The 21,090-nt window shown below is 49.5% G+C and overlaps 1 protein-coding gene across 1 annotated transcript in view; it reads right to left on the bottom strand.

Annotated features, from left to right (window-relative positions):
* LOC119461119 (uncharacterized) overlaps positions 1-19,528 on the bottom strand; it is a 162,920-nt gene extending 143,392 nt beyond the window's left edge. The window contains exon 1 of the mRNA XM_037722315.2: positions 18,798-19,528. Coding sequence (XP_037578243.1) covers positions 18,798-18,860 — 63 coding nt within the window. The 5' untranslated portion in view covers positions 18,861-19,528. The remainder of the gene's footprint in view (positions 1-18,797) is intronic.
* Between the last annotated feature and the right edge of the window lie 1,562 nt (positions 19,529-21,090).

Genomic DNA, 21,090 nt, shown 5'->3' with positions numbered 1-21,090 from the left:
AGCCGCACCAGGCCTCCCGCACATCCATTGTAAACACGGAGGCAAGGGAGGAACCTGAGGCAAGCAATGGACGCGTCACCACGTGATCAAACATAGCGGCGCCCGAAGCACAGCAGCTTGACTGTCTTTTTTTTTTTTTTTGTTTCTGGTGGACACGATGCCTATTTTATATACACAGTATGCCGCTATAGTAAGAGTATAATGTATCTCGCCGGTTTGACTATACAACTTACTAAACGAGCTCTCAAATGCTATGTAACTACGCCCACGTACATATGTCTGTGCGAGCCACACCCATCGATATGCTACAACCACATTCGCACACGTGTGATGGAGAGCAATGCGCAACCCAGTCACACGCCACGCAACCACCGTCGCTGCGTCTGTATACGTGCGTCTCTACGTCAAACCACTCCACGGGTCTTCCTTTCCTGCTCCATTGCTCTCACCCAGCCAGTTGCTCTGTCGAGTAGAGGCAAAACCACTTAGATAGCACAAGGCCTGTACACTCTGCTTTATGACGTCATGCTACGGCCGACTGCAATGGTTACGCTTTCGAGTAATCTGCCTTGATTTTGACGTCACCGCTCAGTTCGTCACACCAGGCTTGGAAATGAAAATATTTGCCCTAGTAGCATGACGTCATAAAGCAGAGTGTACAGGCCTTGTGATATCTAGGTGACGTTGAGACATGCTGCCCTACATCGCTGAAGGCAGGCTATAATGCTATTCCATTAAAACCGGTGAGGACAGCTAACGTGCACTGACTGGTATGATAATCGTCCCATTAGGGGTCTTTATGGTGCCTTCGGGATCTTCGAGCTCTTGAATTTCGACTTTTTGGTAACCTATCTTATGGTTCATTAAGCAGAACCTCCCTTTGCGTGCCGAAAGTCACAGCCATTTACAAGCGACTTGTTACGAGTTGGACTGATGAGTTAAACCCAGTCAACCTGTCATATCGCGTCGTATGATGTTTTCTTCAGTGTTTCATCGTTGCAACAATGCGAAATCTGTTATTTTGTCGCACCAACACGTCAAAGAAGAGTCGAACGGAAAGCTGAACACTCCAGTCGGCGCACCGCATGTCTTTCTCGTTCGTATAGCTTATTTACCGCGGGATTTTTTTCTTCTTTGAAACAGTGGGATCTGAGCTCTCTAGAAATTTTAATGAGACATGTGCATTCTTGTTAAGCTTGTACCGGAAGTGGGAGAAAAGTACGTAAAAGAAATCAGATCAAGGGAAATTTGAAGATCTCCCTTCCTTCATAGAACCATGCGAAATCAGTAGATTACACGGCCATTTATGGTTCCACGTAAATGTATGCGTCAAGTGGACGTAATGAATCGAGGGAGGAGGTAGGAAGAAGAGAAAGACAGAAGGCAGGGAGGTTAGCCAGAATAACGTCTGGTTGGCTACTCTACTCCAAGGGAGTGGGAAAGGGGAACACAAAGATTACAGGGAGAGAGAAGAGGGAAGGAAAGAAGGAAATTAGCGGTTAATTCGCTGACACGTGTGATATTGCACTATTAGTCAAAAGACGTGCACACAAGCCCGTCGTCCACAAGAAGCTCAAAAGTGCCTTCACCGCTTTGTGGGCCGACGAGCGATGGGGGCGGTGTTCCAGCAGCACCTGCACGGGTAGCAGCCGATTGTCCAGTTTTTGTAGCGCGTTAGCAAGTTTTTGTCGTTCTGAGGCATATCGTGGACAGTGGGTAACGAATCGAAGCGTCCGACTTAGTGACTGTGCTGCTACAAGTTACGCTACTTTCTCGCTATATACAGTGTCCTATTCCGCCGCTTTTCGTTTACTTTCGTTTTCGCTTGCTATCCCACTCTCCCCTCCAGTACTTCGATGACTGAGGGCATCTCAAGAACTGCTTTAATTGCGTAGGTGCGTACCTTCGTGCGTTAGCGTCTATCGTCCACGTATAGCGATAGTTCACCTGTGTAATCCAGAAAAAGATGAATGTATAGCAAATGTCCTGCCGTAACTATGCACTTAGTACTTCAAGACGGGGGTTTCTCATCTCATTCCAAGCGCTCACGCTCTACGTTTTCTATACGCACCGCAGCGTTGCCTCTAAAAAAAATTTGACAGAGTGGTTATCGTCAATGCGCAGGCAGTTCGTAGTTGCGGGAATGGGGACGGGGGCGGAAACACATAGAAGCCGTGCGTGCGCTAGCAACGCGAAACTGTTGCTCGGCTCTCGTTATCCTCCTTATACGCGCGGGACAAAGAACTGTAGTGCCAGTTAAGGCGCATTCTGCGGGCGCGATGACGCCCCCTGCTGCCATCAGCGGACGACGGATAACCGAAATTATCCGGGCATGCGCGCATCGGTCGAGGGACGCGGACGCGTACGAGTGCGCGCGCACGCACGCACGCACGCACGCAGGGATCGCGGTGCCCCGAGAGTTCCATCAGGACTGAAGAGAGCGCGCGCTCCCAATAATTGCCCGGTGAGTATTGGGGCGAGGAGATTTCTCGCTGGGGTGGAAGGGGGAGGCAGTGGGTATTGTGCTCTGTTTTCCCACGGTGTTGCGGCGGGCTCGTGTGTTCGCGAACGTGCGCGACGCCGGACCCTTCGAAAGTACACTCCTGCAGGGCAATGGGGCGCGGAAAAGAATATACCTTTCTACTTTTCCACATATAGAATTACGCGTGTTCTTGCCGGGAGGGATAAGGCGAGGATCATCATCACTAAAGGGGCTGTACATAGTGTAGGATCGTTGCTTCTGTAGAATCTATTCGCTCGTTCTATATATAAGCGGCGGTGTCGATCTTGAGCTGCTGGGATGATGCGCCGCGGTAACCCACCTCCTTGGCCTCCTCGCGACCCTGACCTTGCCTTGGCGGGGGTCAGAGGCTCGCATCCGTAACCTTTCGCTGCTTCTGCTGACGCTGACGATTCGCAGTAAAAATTACGGCAGCGCGCGCACCACGACAGCCCCTAGGGCCATGTAAGGGGAGAGCCGCGCAAAATTAGTACTTTGTGTGTCCTTGCCTCCTGCCCTCCGCCCCTGCAGCGCTCGTATCGCTTTGGTCTCCCTCTTTACAGATATTTTCCTTTTTTTTTCTCTTCTTTCTTTCATCCATGCCTCTTCTGTACGTCATACTCTGTGTCTTTGATTTGGTTCACCCACGCGGATCTCAAAAGGCGTGATAACACCGATAAGGCTGGCTTTTACCGGATGTTCTCAGGGGGCAGTTCGGTTGGTCTCCTGTAACTGTGGCGTGTAATATCTTAAAGCGGGAAAAAGAGGAACAAGCGCGCGCGAGGCAATGCAAGCAAAGTCGTCCTAGGTAATAAAGGAACGCGCCTCCATATATGGTATAGGGAGCGAGGTGAGCGCCGCTTCAGTTATTGCGAGTTGCCTTCAAGGCCCAAAGGAGACTGACGCAAACGACACGCAGTTTTGCCTCGGACTCAACAACTTTCTGTCTGTGTAGTCGCGTTTTACTCCTTTCGCGTCGTCTTCGTACCTGCAGTGAGCCTTGCAGGCGCCGTTACAAACTATTAAGCATCGTGCGCTGTCTTTCTGACCCGACTGCACTAGAAGTGGCTTCGACTTGTGTTGGATTGCAGGGAATTAGTGAGGCCTGACTGAAAGTCACGACTCACGCGACGCGGCCAGGCATCGGCCGCGCTGTGGCTATCGTTCACCTTCTTTCCCAAATGACCGGTTATAGAAAGGACCGGGACGGCGGAAATTCGTACGTTATAGACGCCCATGGCATTCCCCTCGGAAATCGCCCATTTGGGCGAACGGTCGTCCTGGCAACTGCGACTATCCGAGACGACGGAGTTGTTACTTTGTATAATAGCCCGGTGGTGGCGCGCAGAGCCTCGAAGAACGGGTTATGTCGAGCTCGATCGCCCGCTTGCGGGGGAAACGCGTCCCGCCTATTTTTTCCGTGCTGTTCGATCACTGTTTCGGACGCTGTCAACGCTGGGCCTCGCACTTTTGTATTGGTAGCGCATCTTGCAGGATGTGTACAACTATAGGTTCCGTGGACGTGCGATCAGAATGCACCCGGCAGGAATGCGTGTCACGATATTGCGTAACAAGTTTTATGAGGCGATACATGCCAGGGACCGTATGAGGAAGGGTAAGCGCGTTCGTGTCACCTGTGTTTGGCCCAGTGAGAAAATCGCACGACTTTTGTGTAAACTGTTGGCTCTAGGCGCTCGAGAAGAGGGGAAGTTGGCGAAGCATATATGCGCCAGACACTTTATTTTACATTATGTTTTTTTTTGCCTGTGACAGAAATAATTTTATTTAAAAAAAGTCGCAGTTTCGCCCTAATGGCGGAGCATCATTTGCGATAGCAAATTAGTGGACACCTATACGAAGTAAGGATAGTAGTTTTATCGGCCGTATAAAATATGTAACCATAGGTATACTAACTAAATTAACAAGCACGGTGTGACGCGCGCGCAAGCAAACAAGAACGCATCTCACTCGATGACCGCGGAAACTCGCTGTGAAAGCGCTGGAGTGAGTAAGCGCGGCGGCAGCAGCGAGCGAATTGACGTTCGTGCCGCCGCTCGCATCAACGCGAACTAGAAGCCGCGAAAACACAGCGTAGGGAGGACTCTGTCCCCGCCGCAGATGGCTTTCAAGATACAACGGCCGGGAGGACGCGCGTGGCGTAGAACGCGCCTCCCCCACCCTCCCCCCGGAGCCTTGCGGCCCGGCGAGCGAGCGCGGCTGCTGGGGCCGCCCGGAGAAGAACGCCCCCCCCCCCCCTTCCCCCCTCGCCCCGGAGCATTGCTAGCGACTGGAAGACGGCGCGTTTCCTTCTTGCTACCCTCCCTTGCGTGCGGGAGATTGAGCCGCGATCGCCGGCTCACCTTCACATGCATTCACTCGCACATACAGCACAAGGAGCGCGGCGACGATTTTATCGCCCTTGGACTTTATACGGAACGTCACGGCGACAGCGACGGCAGAAATACGCCTGGAGTCTCCATATAATTGATATCGCAATAAAATGGATACCCTAAAGGTGTACTCGCGTCGAGCTCATTTATCCTAATTCATTTTACAGGTGGGTGAGGCGAATGATTAGCTTTGCTTTATTCCATTCGCTCGCTATTTTAACGCGATAGCGTTTAGGGCTCCGTGTCGCAGAAAATCCGGCGTCGGCAACCGGCGTGTGATTGCGGTTGGCGGAGAAAATCATCCAACCACATCGACCGCGCAGGCCCTCCACGTGGTGCAAGGTTTTCGTGAACAAAAATTGAATTTCTCTCAGTGAAATCCGTCAGAAAATGGTAAAGTACAACTTTACCATTCGGCGTCGGATTCGCCGTCGGATTCGCTGTCGGATTGTTTACCAATCAGTGTCGTATTGTAATTTGAATGTACGAGAAAACCTAATTCTGCTGCGAGGAAACTCAAACATTTCTACCAGAACTGCGCGCGTCGGGGCAATAGCAAAGAATTAATAAAACAATAAAAAAGGTGTTAGGGCCTTCACATTTTAATTTAAGACCACTTATATTGCCCCTGGAAAAACCTCTTTCCAGCAATATATTTCAGTTTAAAAGTGAAGCCGACTTTAAGGGATCGGTGTAAGCTTGGTCTTTGTAAGGTGGCTTTCCCACGTTCAGTGTTGCAGTGAATGAAGTATACTTGCCGTATGCGAACGATGCGATGCGAACTGGTTCCGATAGCGCTATCGCATTCTACTCTTAAAAGGCGAAGCTTAAGCATCCTCCAAGTATCTTTTCTTATTTCCTTTTCCCGCACACCTCCAAATGTTTTCTCTCTCTGATCCCTGTACATACTGCATGTCAGCAGTCAGACAAACCTACCAGCATGTTTGCCTTTCAGTAAATAGTTTGTGTGTGTGTGTGTGTGTGTGTGTGTGTGTGTGTGTGTGTGTGTGTGTGTGTGTGTGTGTGTGTGTGTGTGTGTGTGTGTGTGTGCGTGTGTGTATGTGTGTGTACAGCTTCCCGCATATTTAGCTATATCACGCGTCATTTTAGCGCCTTTAAGCGGCGATAATCAGCGAGACTGGCAGAAGTACTCTCACGTGCACCAAGCACACACATGTGCAAGAGTCGTCGAATGCGATGTTCCCTTCAGGACGACGTACGGCCATATTATAGTGCTCTCGCTCGATATAGCTAAAAATGCGGGAGGCTGTACGTACGTAGTTACGTGCTTAAGTGATTGTACGCATACATACATGCTTGCATCTATCTATCATGTGTGTGTGTATGTGTGTGTATGTACGCGCCTCGTCTGAACGTTGAAGTATCTATCTATCTATCTAAATTGAAAACGTTGAAGTACCAGCAGGAAATAACTTAATGTTGAAGCTTTTCTTCAGCATTAATGTCTAAGATAGGGCTTCGGGGAAGGCACGGACGTGGCGCTGTATAAGTACTTCAGCCGAGTGAGGAAGGGCTGTGTTATTAATAATCAAGCGCTTGTCGAGACGGCCCCCGTGAGATGCGGCGCAAGATCTAAAACGCGTGGCTTTTCCCGCTCTCAAATGCACGACACACGGCCCCAGTGTGCTTTTTTCCCGCCCTTGACTTATTTTTAGCAGTGAAGCGACTATTTTGGACGAACGACGCGCGCATACATGGAAGAGGCACCACTGTTATCGCAACCTTTAGTCACGAGGTGAAGTCGTACGTACGTTGTTCCGAAAGCAACGAAAATAAGGAAGCGCATAAAAGCACTACGAATGAACTGGGAGGGAACGGCACAGCTCCCGGCCCTCCCGAACGACGCATTGTCCGACGCGATGATGCGAGCAGCAAGAAACCAGCCAGCGTTGCCGCTCGAACCACGGTCCTCTCGCCACTGTTATTAATCCCGCGGCCCGAACACAATGGCCTCCCGTGTTACGGCGAAGCCGCTTTGAGAGCCGGAGCATGCGCAGAAAGTTGTACGTCCCTGCCCTCCTCGCGGAACGAACAAAAGGCGAGACACGGGGAGGTCGTCCCAGTCCATAGCTTCTCCTTTCTTTTCTTTTTTTTCCCTTGTCACAACGGAGAAGTTTGGTCTGAAAACATCACGTTGATGGCGTCGACGATCCCTCGGTCTCCTTGTGCGACTACTGCGGCCCCTCTCGGAAGACGTAACGACAAGAGGCCATCGGCGCGGAGCTAGCTCTGTTTTTCCGAGGATCTCGGCTGCCGTGGAATTTCCTAACGACCTGCCGCCGCCATGAGAGGGGTGGGGAGGGGGCGCTGGTGGAACCGCTTCCGGATGCCTCGCCGATCGCTGCGACGAAAGAGTGTTATTACTCGGCCCCGTCGTCCGTGCAGTGAAGTGGGCTGGCTGGGGGAGAGAGAAGAGCGGAGTGTTGTGTGTGAGGCGCCATATATCTCTCACGCAGTCAGAGACGATTGTTCTTTCTCGGGCACCACGTCGATCACGTGTGCGTGCGTGCCCTTTGCATAACTTTGCGCTTGTGTGCATTTGATCGGACGGTGAACGACATTGGTCCTCCGGGACAAACTTGGGCACGCAAAGCACTCGTCGTCTCCCGAGCCCCTTGACTTGTGAGGTCTTCTCGCCGCGGTGAGAGACAGAGCCTGTGTGGAGTACCTAATATACAGTTTAAAACGCGGAGTGCGCGCCCCTGTTTTAAGAAGGTCTTTCCACACCATCTAACGGCGCAAGTCTTGCTCTCTTTCCCCTGATTATTGCAAGTGCGATGGGTCTCAGACTGTCGGACCGTCCCTCAATGCCTATACAATATTTACATGATGCTCGAATCACTGTGAACTTGAGATAGTGTTCACAGTGTTCACAGGGAGATGGAGACTTGAAATTATCAAAAGTGGCTACACAAGGGAGCCCAATCCTGAAGCCATCGTTTCGGCAAGGAGAATTCTCTTGGTTCGGGTGACAATTTCCAGGCTCCAGGCTGTTGCTTCCCTTGTTCTGCCACTGTTGACCACCTCCTATGACTCCTATTCCGTAAATTTATGGAATTGTCTAACAGCGCTCCTTTCGAGATCTGAACAGCGAGTGCGTCGTTTGGTCCGGACCAGTGGTCAACCTGGCCCAGGAAGCCTGTTCGGGCAAGTTGTACACCTCTACGGAGCAAATTACTCAACTCTACCATTCCGATCAAAGTCTTCACCTATACTATTGTCGTCCGCTGAACAAACTCTGTAGACAGTCTTTACTAGATCTCTGCACACCATCTACCGTATATAACACAAACCGGAAGTTTCGTTCAGCGCCAAAGCGTGACGTGAAAAAAGAAAATGATCGGGCATGCGTGCAATATCGCAAGCGTTTCCGTTGTACCTAAAAACATACCAGGAAAGATACGACTATGTCAAGCAACCGTGAGCGCTACATTGGTAAGAATTGTGGCACCTCATTATGCCGTCATCGGTTGCGCTGCGACCAATACACGCATCACGGCCTCTGTAACGCACTGAAAAGTATTGCTGTTACAAAACTCTGTCCGGCTCCCTGTATGTGCTGCAGGAAAGCCCCACCCGGAAAAAAATGCCTCCCTCTCGAGAGAGCCAAGCACAGCCGGTCTTGATTTCATCATTTATGTTTTCTTTTTCTTTTTTTTTTCTCGCCTTCTTTTCTGCTTCCACCTCTCTCTCTCTCCTTTAGTGCGAGTAACGCAACTTAACCTGCATACGACGGCTATAACGATGCGCGGGGCGGCCATTTCCTCACCCCGGGACCCTGAAAAGCGGTAGTCTATGAGCGGCCCCTGATTAATAGCTTTCCCATAGCTGTAGTCGTTAGGCGGTGCGGCAGCGGCGTTCAAGTCCGGCCTATTCTGTGCCAAGGGTTGTTTGAGGTCCCTGCAGGGCATCGGCTATGTGCGGCGCGCACTGCCGCGGTGTGCAGGGTGCTTCTTCCGCGCATGCGCACTGCAGCCTATCCACGCCCCTCCCCACTTCTCCCCGCGATGCGAGTAAACAGGATGCAGAAGACTCGAGCTTTTCTTCTTGCTATTTTTGGCTTGTTTGTTTTCAAAATCACGCAGTAAGCGGGCGCAGGAGATCCCGGACGAGCAAATCTCAGCATTGAAGCACATTTTGTCGCGCAATGTATCATCATGTGCGACACTGTTTGAGAGTTTCAGCTTGTCGGTATATATAACGAGAGCGTCCTTGGGCGTCGTGATAAGGCCTTCTGGACTGTTGCGAACACTGCTTGAGTGACAAGAATAACAGGTGCTTTAGGCTGTTTCGGCGTTCCTAGATCATACGTGGTGCTCCGAAGCTGAAGAGATTACAGAGCCGTGTTCTCACTCTCTCAGTCTGCAAAGAACTGCCTATACGTAATTGAACGTGGACTGACGACAAGTTCAAGGAGGTACATAGTCGCTTCGAAGAATTTGCACCAAGATCTGTTATATATAGGCTCTCCCTCAACACCCCGCCCCCCTCCCCTACCTTCCCATTCTCTCACTTAATGTGATAATATAGGACATCCATCGCGCCTATCGAGTGGTCCTCATAGCCAGCCAAATGCGGAGCTTGTAGTCTGAGAGAGTAAATTAATTTATCGACGCTCTTTCATTACTTAACAAATGGTGCCTATCTTGCACAAATTTTAGCTATACTTGCTTCTCTTCGACCATTCGCTTGCTTCTGGCCCTTCTCCATGAACAAATATAATTCAGAAAGGCAATTAAAACCTTCAGCATAATTTCACTTCCGGCTATTAGAGCTTCAACTATCGCTTCGAATGGAGACTGGGGTGCAGCTTTTGGACAAAGACTGCGTACAACATCACGGAGGAATATTATGGTACACGAGCGTTCCAAGAGTGGGACGACGTGCCAAACACATTTCGGACAACCGCGGTACCACACAGTAAAAGACTGCATCGACTTGCAGCTTGTAGTTCTACGGTGTACCTCGCGTAACAGTTGTTAGTGGCAACATAACATCGGCGCTCGCTCTACCGTGTATACACACACGCGCGCGGCCGGTGCAACTGCAGCCGAAATCGATGTCAGCGCTCCGGTTTCCACTTCCGTGGCCTAACCTGCGGCGAGTAAATGGGAGTTCCACACAGGGAGCCTTTCTTTGCCACCATTGTTCCCCGCCTTCAAAAGCCAACAATGATTTTTTTTTTCTCTCTGTGTCAGGATTGCGAAAAGTAAACAGTGGAAAAATATAAAGAGAAAGACCAGTAAGCGGATGAAGGGGCTTGTGAAAACACGTCTGGATGTATATAAGAGGCGCATTGTGCCTTCGCGGTCTTTGTTCTCCGAGTTCGCCTGGGTCCCATTTCCAAAACACCGATCTTTGCGCCTTTTGGGGGCAACCTCGTTCACAGAAATCGGGAAAGAAGATACCCTTCGAAGAAAAGGAACAGAAAACAGGCGGTGAAGCGTTGAGAGAAGAACATTTCATGCGCTGCACGCTTTCGAGATTTCGTCCCATCCCGATATGTGTGCCACCACTTCGAAGCAAATTTTCTTTCCTCTTTCTTTCGCTCGCGCGCACACTAATGGCACGTCTCCCGTCGGTTGACGTGGCAGCGCGTATAATGTCATTTCATGACAGTGGCACGGCATTGTTCGGCGTGCGCGCCAGACGCCGCCATGCGTGGATGCGCGGCTCGCTATAGAGAATGGCACGTGTCGCGTTCCCTACCGTTAAACACAACGTCCGTCGCCCAGTGCTGTCGCTGTGTTTCCTCCGCGTATACGCGAAACGTCAGAAGTGTCCAGAGTCGACACACATTCCTCGAAGGCGTCCGGAAGAAACTAGCCCGCGCAGGAACCGGGGCGTCTCTGACAGGCGGCGCGGGATGACGCTTCGTGTAATACCATGACGCCGAGTAATATCAGGGCTGCTCTCTTCTTGACCGGGCAGTGCGCGGGAGGCGACCGCGATGACTCCGCCAACTGTCGCGCGGCCGGCGACGTCGACCTGTCCTCTTTCCGGCCCAGAGAGTCGCTGTCGATCAGGGGCGTCTGTTTACGCACGCTTGATTCTCGCCGACGACAGGGACGAGCCGCAAGGGCCAAATACAGAGCGTCCTGCTTCGAAAGAACTGTCGAGCTTGATGTATATTCTTCGCTGGTGCGCGTGCATTTATTACCCTGTCGCGTATATTGGTGACGTCTCTGTTCGGAGAAGTGGAAGAGCAGTTCGCAAATATTGCGTCTTCGCCATGTGCCGAAGTAGTATGATCGTGTATCGTAAATCTGTATTGTTACGAAGTTGGGAGACAGGTCTCGACACCGGGGGCCTGGTAATTCCGTTGAGGTATGCATCGTGTTGACGTCTTCCACACGCTAGAAAATTTGATATTGAGCTCCAGAAACAAGCGAGTCGCTACTTCGGTCTAATTCGGATGCAGAACTGATTGGTGCCTAAAAGAAACAATGCACATTCCTTTACGTGCTTGAAAATGGAAATGAAAAAACAGAACATAAGTAAATGTAAACGAGTTTACGGGGGCGAATGATAGGAAAAAGGATCTAGTACAGGTCGTAATATCACCTCTGGCCCAGGCATATGACAGCGACTAGAATCTCATCAGGGCATCATAATGCCGCAGTGATGTCGGGGTATGTCAGAACATAAAGAGAGAAATATAAGAGAGATATAGATGTTCGCACCTGTACAGATGTGCCGGCTACTGTCTCAGTGAAACAACATAAACGCTAGCGTGAATCTAATAACCACAGAAACGCGTTGAAATAGTTCTATTCCACAACTAACAAATATTCGCTGAAAGCAACCGGTCTAGTTTAGCGCATTTAGAACTCGTCAACTGCGTACACTGGAAACGTAGAAGTATACCTAAGGCGCTGCAACAACGCTGCAACACCGCTGCAGACTCATCACTGCACCCGAGCACGATATCTGCGCATTCGGAGAGCTGCGAATGTCTGAAATACGCCAAAGCATACCATAAGGGATGCCGAAAAAAGAAAAAAAAAAGACATTGCAAAAGTCGACGTGACATTCAGTTGCATCTCAACAAAAAGTCTACCAAAGGCAACCAAAAAAACAACAGAAAGTCACCAAGCTTTCTATACCGACTTTTGTAATGACCCGCTTAGATCCATGTTTGCTAGCCCCCATGGTGTGGCCAAGGAACGCGCTCTCTCCCTCGCAACGTTCTTCGCTGGCCTGTATATTAGCTCTACATTGACCGCGAAGCATTAACGGCCAAGACGTGAATGCAATGCGGAGATTTCCCTCGCGCACGCAGAAGGGGGTAAGACCGGTGTAGGTACTGATCGTATCGTCGGCTGCCAGCTTTGGCAAAGTACCGCGTGCACAGTGCCGACCGGCCTTAAGTGCTCTTTGTCAGTATTCCGGGGGCGGCACGTCGCCTTTCAATATCTCACCGATGCAGCGCGTTCTCCGCGGGAACGCAATAAACCCGCGGATAGACCAGGTCGTTAATCATTCATCCGCCCCCCCCCCCCCCCTCCTTCACCATCTTTTTCTTTCTTTGTTTGCTTCTTTGCAGAACGCCAAAGAAAGCAGTGCAATAACTTCGTAAGCTATAGGCTGGAAGGGGCTAAAAAGAAAGAACGAATCGAAGAGAGTCAGAACGGTGGGCCTGCAAGCCACGTATACAAGATGTTGAACTCGTAATCGACCTGAGCTTTGCATCGATCACGTAGATGCGAACATGCATCTGCGGCGAAAGCTTGTGTGCGTTGGTATAGCGCGATCAACAACGCATGCTTCGTGACGAGAGAGCCAAAACAGGGGACACGAACGCGTATGCTGGCTCGGGACTGGATACGATAAGCGCAGTCGTATCGAGGGGTGCGACCTATACCTAACCCCTTTCAGCTGGTCATTACAACCACATTACCTATTAATACTGAACAGAGCAGCAGTGAAACTCAATTTGCCGGCAAGGTTGGCACAAGACGCGTTCTATACGACCAAACGAGATCCACGTGTGCACGTCTGACCGTATAGATTCGTCGGTTTAAGTGGCATTATTTTTAACTCTCGGTGCATCCTCGTTGGACCCTAACGCTGTCGCGCACCTTAAAACTATTTTTATTTCTTTTTTTTGTTAGATACACCTTCCTCGTACTGGAAACAAATTACTCCCGCGTTAGACTTTAAAAGGATCTCGATCGCACTGTGGTGTTTGCCACGAAAGGGCCTGCGCGAAGGACGAGAGCCCTAATGTCCTTTAGACCATTCTACACTGCAAGAAAATCGAGTTGTCGTCCAGCCTTTCCTACTTGTCTAAGTTTCGTACATGTCTAAAATGCTTCTTTGTGTTTCTATTTTCCAATCCTTATTTACGGCTTCTTTCTGGTCTATTTGCTTCGGTCCGCTTACCGCCGTTAATCCTTCTGCCACCGCACTGCTGTAGTGGTTAACGCGTATTAGGCAACTATCTCCTAACTTACTTGTCCTTCCGGACCTCAGCCTTTCTCCCCCCATCTGATAATGCGAAATGTGTGCGCGCATCCGTATACGTACCTGAGTTAACGCACGCGTGTGTTTATATGCCAGATGACTTTAAGAAGGACCTCGCTCATAATCTTCGGTTTTGTTTCTTCGTTTCATTCCGAGCAGGTTAAAAGCAGGTGGGCCAAAGGCAGTCGCCCGCAAAATACCGGGCTCGCGTTCACGCATACGTTCCTCCCGCCGGTGCAGAGAGAAAGGAATTTCGCGTTACGCGCGACCACACGACGTCACATCCAAATTGGTTGTCGCGCGCTGGAGAAACGGTCGCCTCAAGAGGAAGGTCGGGCGGAAGGGGGGAGGGGGGGGGGGGGTATGGTCTAGGGCTGTTGCTATAGAGCAACGCCAGTCAGCAGTTTTGGTGCTGCGGGTTTATGTCTGTCATTAGACGGCCAGAAAATTCCTCCTCTTTACTAAGGGCTGTTCCCGTGCGGTTTTGCTTGCTGCATTTTGTACGTTGCTGCCGCTGCTGCTCTTGCGACGATGAAGAGGGGAGAAACAAAAATTAATAGCGACAAGAAGGTTGCCTCGCAGAAGCTCGTTCGCCTGCTCTCTTCTGGCCGGACAGGTCGCCGTATTTTTTTGGGTGAGGTCGACGGGGTATAGTAGTCGTTGCGGAGGACCGGACCATGAGCGGAGGAGGAACGACGCTGGGGTGGGAGAGGGGCGACGAGATGATGCTTCTCCCGGCATGCCGGCAACGTCCTCCTTTTTTTTTTTTTTTTTTGTTGTTGTTGTTCTTGTCGTAGTTGTTGTTGATGTTGTTGTTATTGTTTACCATTCACGCTTTCGGTCTTTCTTTGCATGTTTCTTTCGTCGCGGTTGTTTGCGTCAATCTGTGCTCGCTTTCCTGTGGTTTTGTTTGCATACTTGGCGTCGTTGTCGTTTGCCAGGTTCCTCATCATCTTCGTTCAGCTTGTTTCTCGAGTCGTTATTAGAGCGGTATGCGAGAGCCACATTTAAACGGAGGCCACATGTAAACAAACAGAGGCGCGTTTGCGCATGCGTGTGAGTGTGCGCGTGCTTGACATGCCAGCTATAGCGCACTATAACAACGTCCTTCACACGTTTCTGCATCAAATGATAATTAAAAAGAACTATAATGATGTCTAAAGGGGATATGTTGACACGTAGACGCATGCTGCATATGCAGCTGTATAACTCATCGCACACTCACACGTTTGTTTTACATGTTTTGTCGCGTCTTCTCTTCGCTGTACAGAGCAAACAAATATTTGCAATACCTTTCCTGCTTTTTTTTCTCTCTCTCTCTCGCTCTCTCTCTTTTTTGTTCCGCCGGACATTCTTGCTCTGGTTTGCCAGAAGCACGTCGTGCGTGAGTTAAATTAACGAGCACACCTTGTGCAATACTAGATAGATGGTCTGAGTCAAAAGTGTGGTGAACTAAGAAAGGGAAAGTAGTCAGTTGGAGCACTGACATATTAATGGATAAAACTAAGCCACGACGTATAGTCAATTGGTTCGCTGAAATCGAGGAATCGATCGTATCGCACTGGCTGAATCTCAAGTTGCGAAAAAGAGGTACCAGAAACCTTGGGAGGAGGGGGTAATTGAAAGAACGCTTCATACGCAATCCTGATAGATGGACCCTTACGTAACTCAATGTCGGTGGTCTATATACTGCCTACGGAATTTTTGCAAGCCGCTTTTCCTCTTTTTTGAACTAGACTTGTCATTTTGGTTGTAGATAAAGTCTGTATACTTACTGTCTATCAATGGATGTCCTGAACAAGTTTAATACCTTTGGTATATTGTGTTCCATAGTCATTCGAGATTGTTCAAAGAAAGAGATATATGAGTCGACGAAAAAATTAAGGTCGTAAGTTCAACGGCTGCATTTATACAACTTACGACCATGGTCTCATGCGTAGCAGGTTCCTCAAAGCAACGCAAGCAAAAAAAAATAATTACTTCACTTTAAAAAGTCTAAGACATTGCAGACAGTCGATATTAATTACGGTGACGGTAAAAGCTTAGTGACCGGTTACGCAATCGTAAAACACTGTAGCAACGTAAATATATAACTTTAAATCAAGAGCATATATCTGAGCTTCTATAGTATGCGTGCTTCGAAATCAAACTAAAAAATGACCAACGCGGTCTTTTTTTTTTTTTTTTTGCGCAGATTCGTCTCATGTTTCGAAGGAAAGGGCACGCGCAATAAAACGTATCACGCTTTAAAGCTTACAAAGTTCTTTCCCTTTTTCGACGAGACCTCTGTTGTAGTTTTTAAAAACTACAGAATCGAACAAGTGGCTGTAGTATGAACTGATGTTTACAGTGCTACAAGTGCTACTATGCTGTGCAGTGATGGTTTGCGGTGACAGTGACCGACTGTAATTATGTATGTGTGCTCCCTTTCTTTCTCCATCTCTACTTTTCTATCGCTTTACCTCCCCGTCCCTCTCACCCCAGCGTAGGGTAGCAAACCGGACTTTTCCCTCTGGTTAACCTCCCTGCCTTTCCTCTTTCTTCTCTCTCTCTCTCTCTCGAGAGAGAGAGAGAGAGATAGATGCTCGAAAGATTCCGAGAGAGAGAGAGAGATGCTCGAAAGATTCCGCTCTTCGCTTGCAATACGTTTTTGCTCTATATGTATCCGACGCCTTTTCCTGTTCGTCATATAAAAATTGAAGGACGCTTAAGCTTCGCCTTTAAGAGTGGAACGTGATAGCGTCATCGGGCCCCGTTCGGATCGCACTTTTCTTTATGAGTAGTAGGCTTCACTGCAACATGAACGTGGGAAAGCCAGCTTACAAAGACCAAGCTTACACCGATCCCCTTAAAGTCGGCTTCACTTTTAAACGGAAATGCAATGCTGGGAAAACGTTTTTCCAGGGGCAATATAATTCGTCTTATATTAAAATGTGAAGGCCCTAGGATCTTTTTTATTATTATTTTATTAATTGTTTGCCGCACTTATCTAAGACCCCTCGCGATACTAAACTCTTTTTATATAAAACTTAATTCGTCCTGTTCTAGAATATGCATCTATTGTCTGGTTTCCCTACAAACAATGTGAAATAATTTCGCTCAATAATGTTCAACGTAAATCCATCCGTTTCACTTGCCAAAATTACAGCCGCAATTTCTCGCCGACACAGGCTCAACAATCTTTGAACATCGCGCCATTACTTTCACGGTATCGCATCGAAGCCTTAAAATTTTTACATGCAATTATTAACTCCACTTGTGGTCCTTCTGATTGTAACTACATCACATTTACAAACGTAAGTTGTACCCGTAGCTCCCACGCCTTGAACATATCACCTATGTTTGCCCATACTAACACATTCAAATACAGTTTTTTTCCACGTACAATTGAGCTATGGAATTCTCTTCCCGGCGACATTCGTTTACTATCACTAAAAAAGATTTTATAGCTGCCACCACTAAGCATCTCGCTAACATGTAACGCGCTTTCTTTTTTCATTTTTTGTGTATGTGTATGTTTTTTATTGTGTAGCAATGTATAATGTTCCCACTCCTGCTATAGCCCTATATTGGGCTGCAGTATATGTAAATAAAAAATAAATAAAAAATTGCCCCGACGTGCGCGCGTGTCCAAAACGCATTAGGCAGGCTAAGTCCCAATTTGACCTGCCGAGGATGCGAGCGCTATCTGGATAGGATTTTCGCAAGTAAACTACCCGAGCGCGCCGCTATTGGTATGGTAGAAATGCTGGAAAAGGGGTTTGTATTCGAGTTTCCTCGTAACAGAATTATGTTTTCTCGTACATTCAAATTACAGTCCGACGCCACCATGTCTGTAGGTTGCGGTTAAGTCGTACTTTACCATTTTTCTGACGGATTTTACTTCGAGAAATTCAATTTTTGTTCACTAACACCTTGCGCCACGAGGAGGGCCTGCGCGGTCGGGGTGGTTAGGGATGATTTTCTCCGCCACAGATGCCGACACCTACGCCGACGCCGGATTTTCTGTGACACGGAGCCCTTAACGCTATCGCGTTTAATATTAGCCCACGCTGGCTTGAAAGAGTTGCTCATATGCGAAGAAAATGAAGGTCGAACTATTCTTTATTTTTCTTTTGTTTTACGCAGGAAGCACGGTGGTCGTGGCATCACAGGAGCGTCCAGAATTTCAAGGTATCTTCGCGCATTTGAAACAACGTATCTGTGTGCAGAAAAAGCCGACGAGAGTGGTAAGGTTTACTTTCTTTTTTGAACAGCAGAATCCTTCCTTTTATTAGCAAACAAACAACCCGCCGATGACGGCGTGGCGAGTGCGCGTGAGTGTTTGAATGTAACGTAACCACTCGGCTTTCATTTTTGTTTTCATTTCTTTGAGCAAGTGACGCGGATACTTAGTGATGAAATAAGGGTAGTAGGATGTTTTTGGAGTCGGAATACCATTATCAATTTTATTAATTCCTGTGACAACAATAATAAACGGGTTAGGGTCATGCGGAGAACACCCCATAAATTGAGTCCCCACGCCATTGCTTTGAGTCAAAGCAAGTCACAGCTCATTGCCGCAAGGCTGACACATTTCCAGTTAGAGAAATGTAATCTGCCTACCTTAACTTAGCGTTTCTGTTAGGTTACCTTTAACACTGTATGTACAGGGAACGCGAAACGTCGAGTTGGCGATGATAGTCAGGAAATGTCGAACTGTTTCTATTGAAAAATATACCTTGCATACTCTTCGAATGTATCAAACGCAACAACTTAGAAATCCTCAACATTGTTCCAATTTATCAGAAGAGAATGGCAAACGCGCCGCACTTCGAATAGTTTTCTTTTTCCAAAAGCAGTAGAAAAAGTTTAGATCAAACATAGTCTTTTTTTAACTGTATTGCGGAAAAGTAGTCTATCAAAAAAAAAAAAGAACAATTTTTGTATGGCCATGTGCGAGACCATGTATCGCGTGGAATAGTGGCATCACAACCATTGACCAGGCTGTATACAACCATCACATCTTAATAGTCAAAATTGGAAATGCATAATTCCCACCATAGTAAAGCTTCGCTGGTCTTCAATCTTCACCCCAGTGGAAGGGCTGACAGTTCTTTTTAATTTTTACTTTTATAGACCTGTAAACTTAATACGTGCTTTGCGTCGTCATACAACGCTTGATCGGTTACGACACGAAAATGCGCAGGCGGCGTCGGTGATTGCTACAAAATTATCCCGTTGTCGTCCATGGGGTACCTATCGGAGCCCCGATCCACAGTACACAGCAACTACAGCAACTACAACAACTAAACCACCACAACACCCATGCAACCACACACGCACACACAGACGCAGCGAAAGAGAGAAACGGAGAGAGAAGGAGGGGGTGAAAGGCAAAGGATAAGATAAAGGGGACGTCGAATACGGAAGCAACTTACGATGCTGCAGCGGAGTTTCTGGAGCAAGTCATCCATCTTGGGCGGTTCCTTGGCGGTCGCCATGACGTGCGCGCGTAGCCCGCGGGGGCTCAGCCGCTGTCGTCGGTATCCATAGACGCTCGTCGCTCACTCGTCGACACACGCGCCGCGTTCAGCGAAGACGCGCGTGTTTTTTCGTCCGCCGCGCCCCCCGAGCACACCGCGGAGACAAGAGGGAGGCGGCAGTCCCGCGCGACGCGACGCTCTTGACACGGCCACGACGCTGATGGTGTTCGCGCTCGACGGCCCTGTTTCTCTCTCTCTCTCTTCCTCTCCCGCTTCCCCGCTTTCGGTTTCAGTTTCCCGCGGCTCTTCTCGGGGTCTCCTTTGATCGATTCGCGGGGTTTTGCTTATCAGCTGGCACTGTAAGCTAAATCGCGATGCCGGTGAACAGCAGACCCCGGTGATGCCCGAGGGTTGTTGCGCAGTCGCGAGCTGGTATGTGGAACTCGGGAACACGGACTCTGCAGATGCGTTCGGCCGTTAGTCTGTGCTTTCACTTGCGTGACAACCGTTCGTCTTTTGCGGACGATTCGATACTACCCAGATGAACCTGACCCTAACTGCCTTTTGCACGACTTGTCTCCGGTGGCGCGTATAGACTCACGGGTAACACAAGGTCTCGAAGTCTCGCAGAAACACCTCTCCCGTTATGCTTCCGTAGTGTGAATCGACTTATTGGTTATATTAGGGGCAAGGAAATTCGGTTTTTGGCAGTTTGTTGCGTTTGATCCAGTGTTTTCGTGAGCGTCGCGAAGGCCACCTTCTCGGCCTTCCGGATTGTCGCTTAGGCAGTATAGAAAACTGGCAGTAGACAACGCCCTTGGAAAGGTCACTTCTTTCTTTTTTTTTTTCCTTTTGGAAACAGTAACGTGGTCTTAATCTCTTTAAGCACTCCTAAATATTGCGAGAGAATGCTCCTAGAAACGCGAACACCGTGAAGTCACGCTTCCCGGATTTGATTAGAGTGCACACGTTGTCACAGTTGATCACTTGATAAATACACGAGGAAGGACAAGTACTCCACACAGTAACTGGTTTCACTGGCTGATAACCGCGCAGGGCATGTCGACGTTGACGGAACGGAAAAGAGGCGACGTGAAAGTTCGCCGAATCCTTCTCACGGCAAATTCTCAAGTTGTTAAAGTGATACGTGTAGTCGCACAGTTTCACCCTGCCAAGTTATCCGCAGGTTGCGACTGATATTTGTGCCTCGTACAGTTTATAACCATTCTAAACTGTCTTCGGGTTCCTGATAATTGGTGTGTCGCGAGTAGCCACACAACTTCACACTTCGTCGGCCACTGACGAACGAAAACAACTCGTCGAACGGATGGCCCCGTGCCGAACACCTTCGGTAAAACACCGTTCGCTCTTCAAAGAGCAACCGAGATTCCTCAAGGTCGCGCTGAACACCGCGCACAGCTGTCGACGTCACTGTCTCCGCCAGTACAGGCCCGCTATCCGTCTGTCTACACGTCCCGGCAGGTGTGGAAGTGTGGTTGCCGCTGGCATCGCTGACCCAAACAGTTTCGGCACTCCATCAGCCTACATCGTTCACGCAAGGCGCGCTTGGGTGCTCCTGTTTTCAGGGCGAGAGAGAACCGCGCCAGCTTCTTCTCGACTGCTTCGTCGGGGGCCCACTGCGAGAGATGACGACTACGGCGGCAGGTTGGCGGCGAAAGGCAGCCGAAACGCGCACCAGCCACCGCGGTCTCCTCCGGGACAGGACTCGGGAGACCCCGCGCCGGCAGCCAGACCGGAGCTGGTTCCCGGTCGGTCCGAGCACACGCAGGCTTGCCGCGCCGTCACAGCGCTCTGCCTCTTCTTCTTGTTCTTCTTCCTCCGCTGCTGCCGCTTGCTCGCGTGTTCGAAGACGGGTGGGGGCCTCCGGCTGGGTCGGCAGCGCCGGGTGAAGGGTGTCTGGTGCTGCTTCTGCTGCTGCCGGGCGCGTGGAATGCTGCCTGCCTCTAGGGCTCCTCGGCGCGTCTCGCGGACTGCCCGGCCGTTGCTGCTGCTGCTGCTACTGCAGCCGTTGTGCTGGGCGATGTTGTTGCTTCTGCTGCGGGCGTTCGGCTCCACCGCCACCACCTCCTCCTTCTCTTCGTGTTCTGCAGCTCGCTCGTGTCCCTGCTACTGCTGCTGCGTGTTCCTCCGGGCGCACGCAGCTCGTCCTCCTGTCGCGTACGAGAAGAGGCAGGGAGAAAAAAAAAGAATGAATAAAGAGAACGCTGAAGACGTCACGACGAAGGGG

This window comes from Dermacentor silvarum, chromosome 8 (assembly GCF_013339745.2).
Source record: "Dermacentor silvarum isolate Dsil-2018 chromosome 8, BIME_Dsil_1.4, whole genome shotgun sequence".
Lineage (NCBI taxonomy): Eukaryota > Metazoa > Arthropoda > Arachnida > Ixodida > Ixodidae > Dermacentor > Dermacentor silvarum.
Note: the sequence above shows the minus strand (reverse complement) of the source record. Positions and strands in the feature narration are given on the sequence as shown.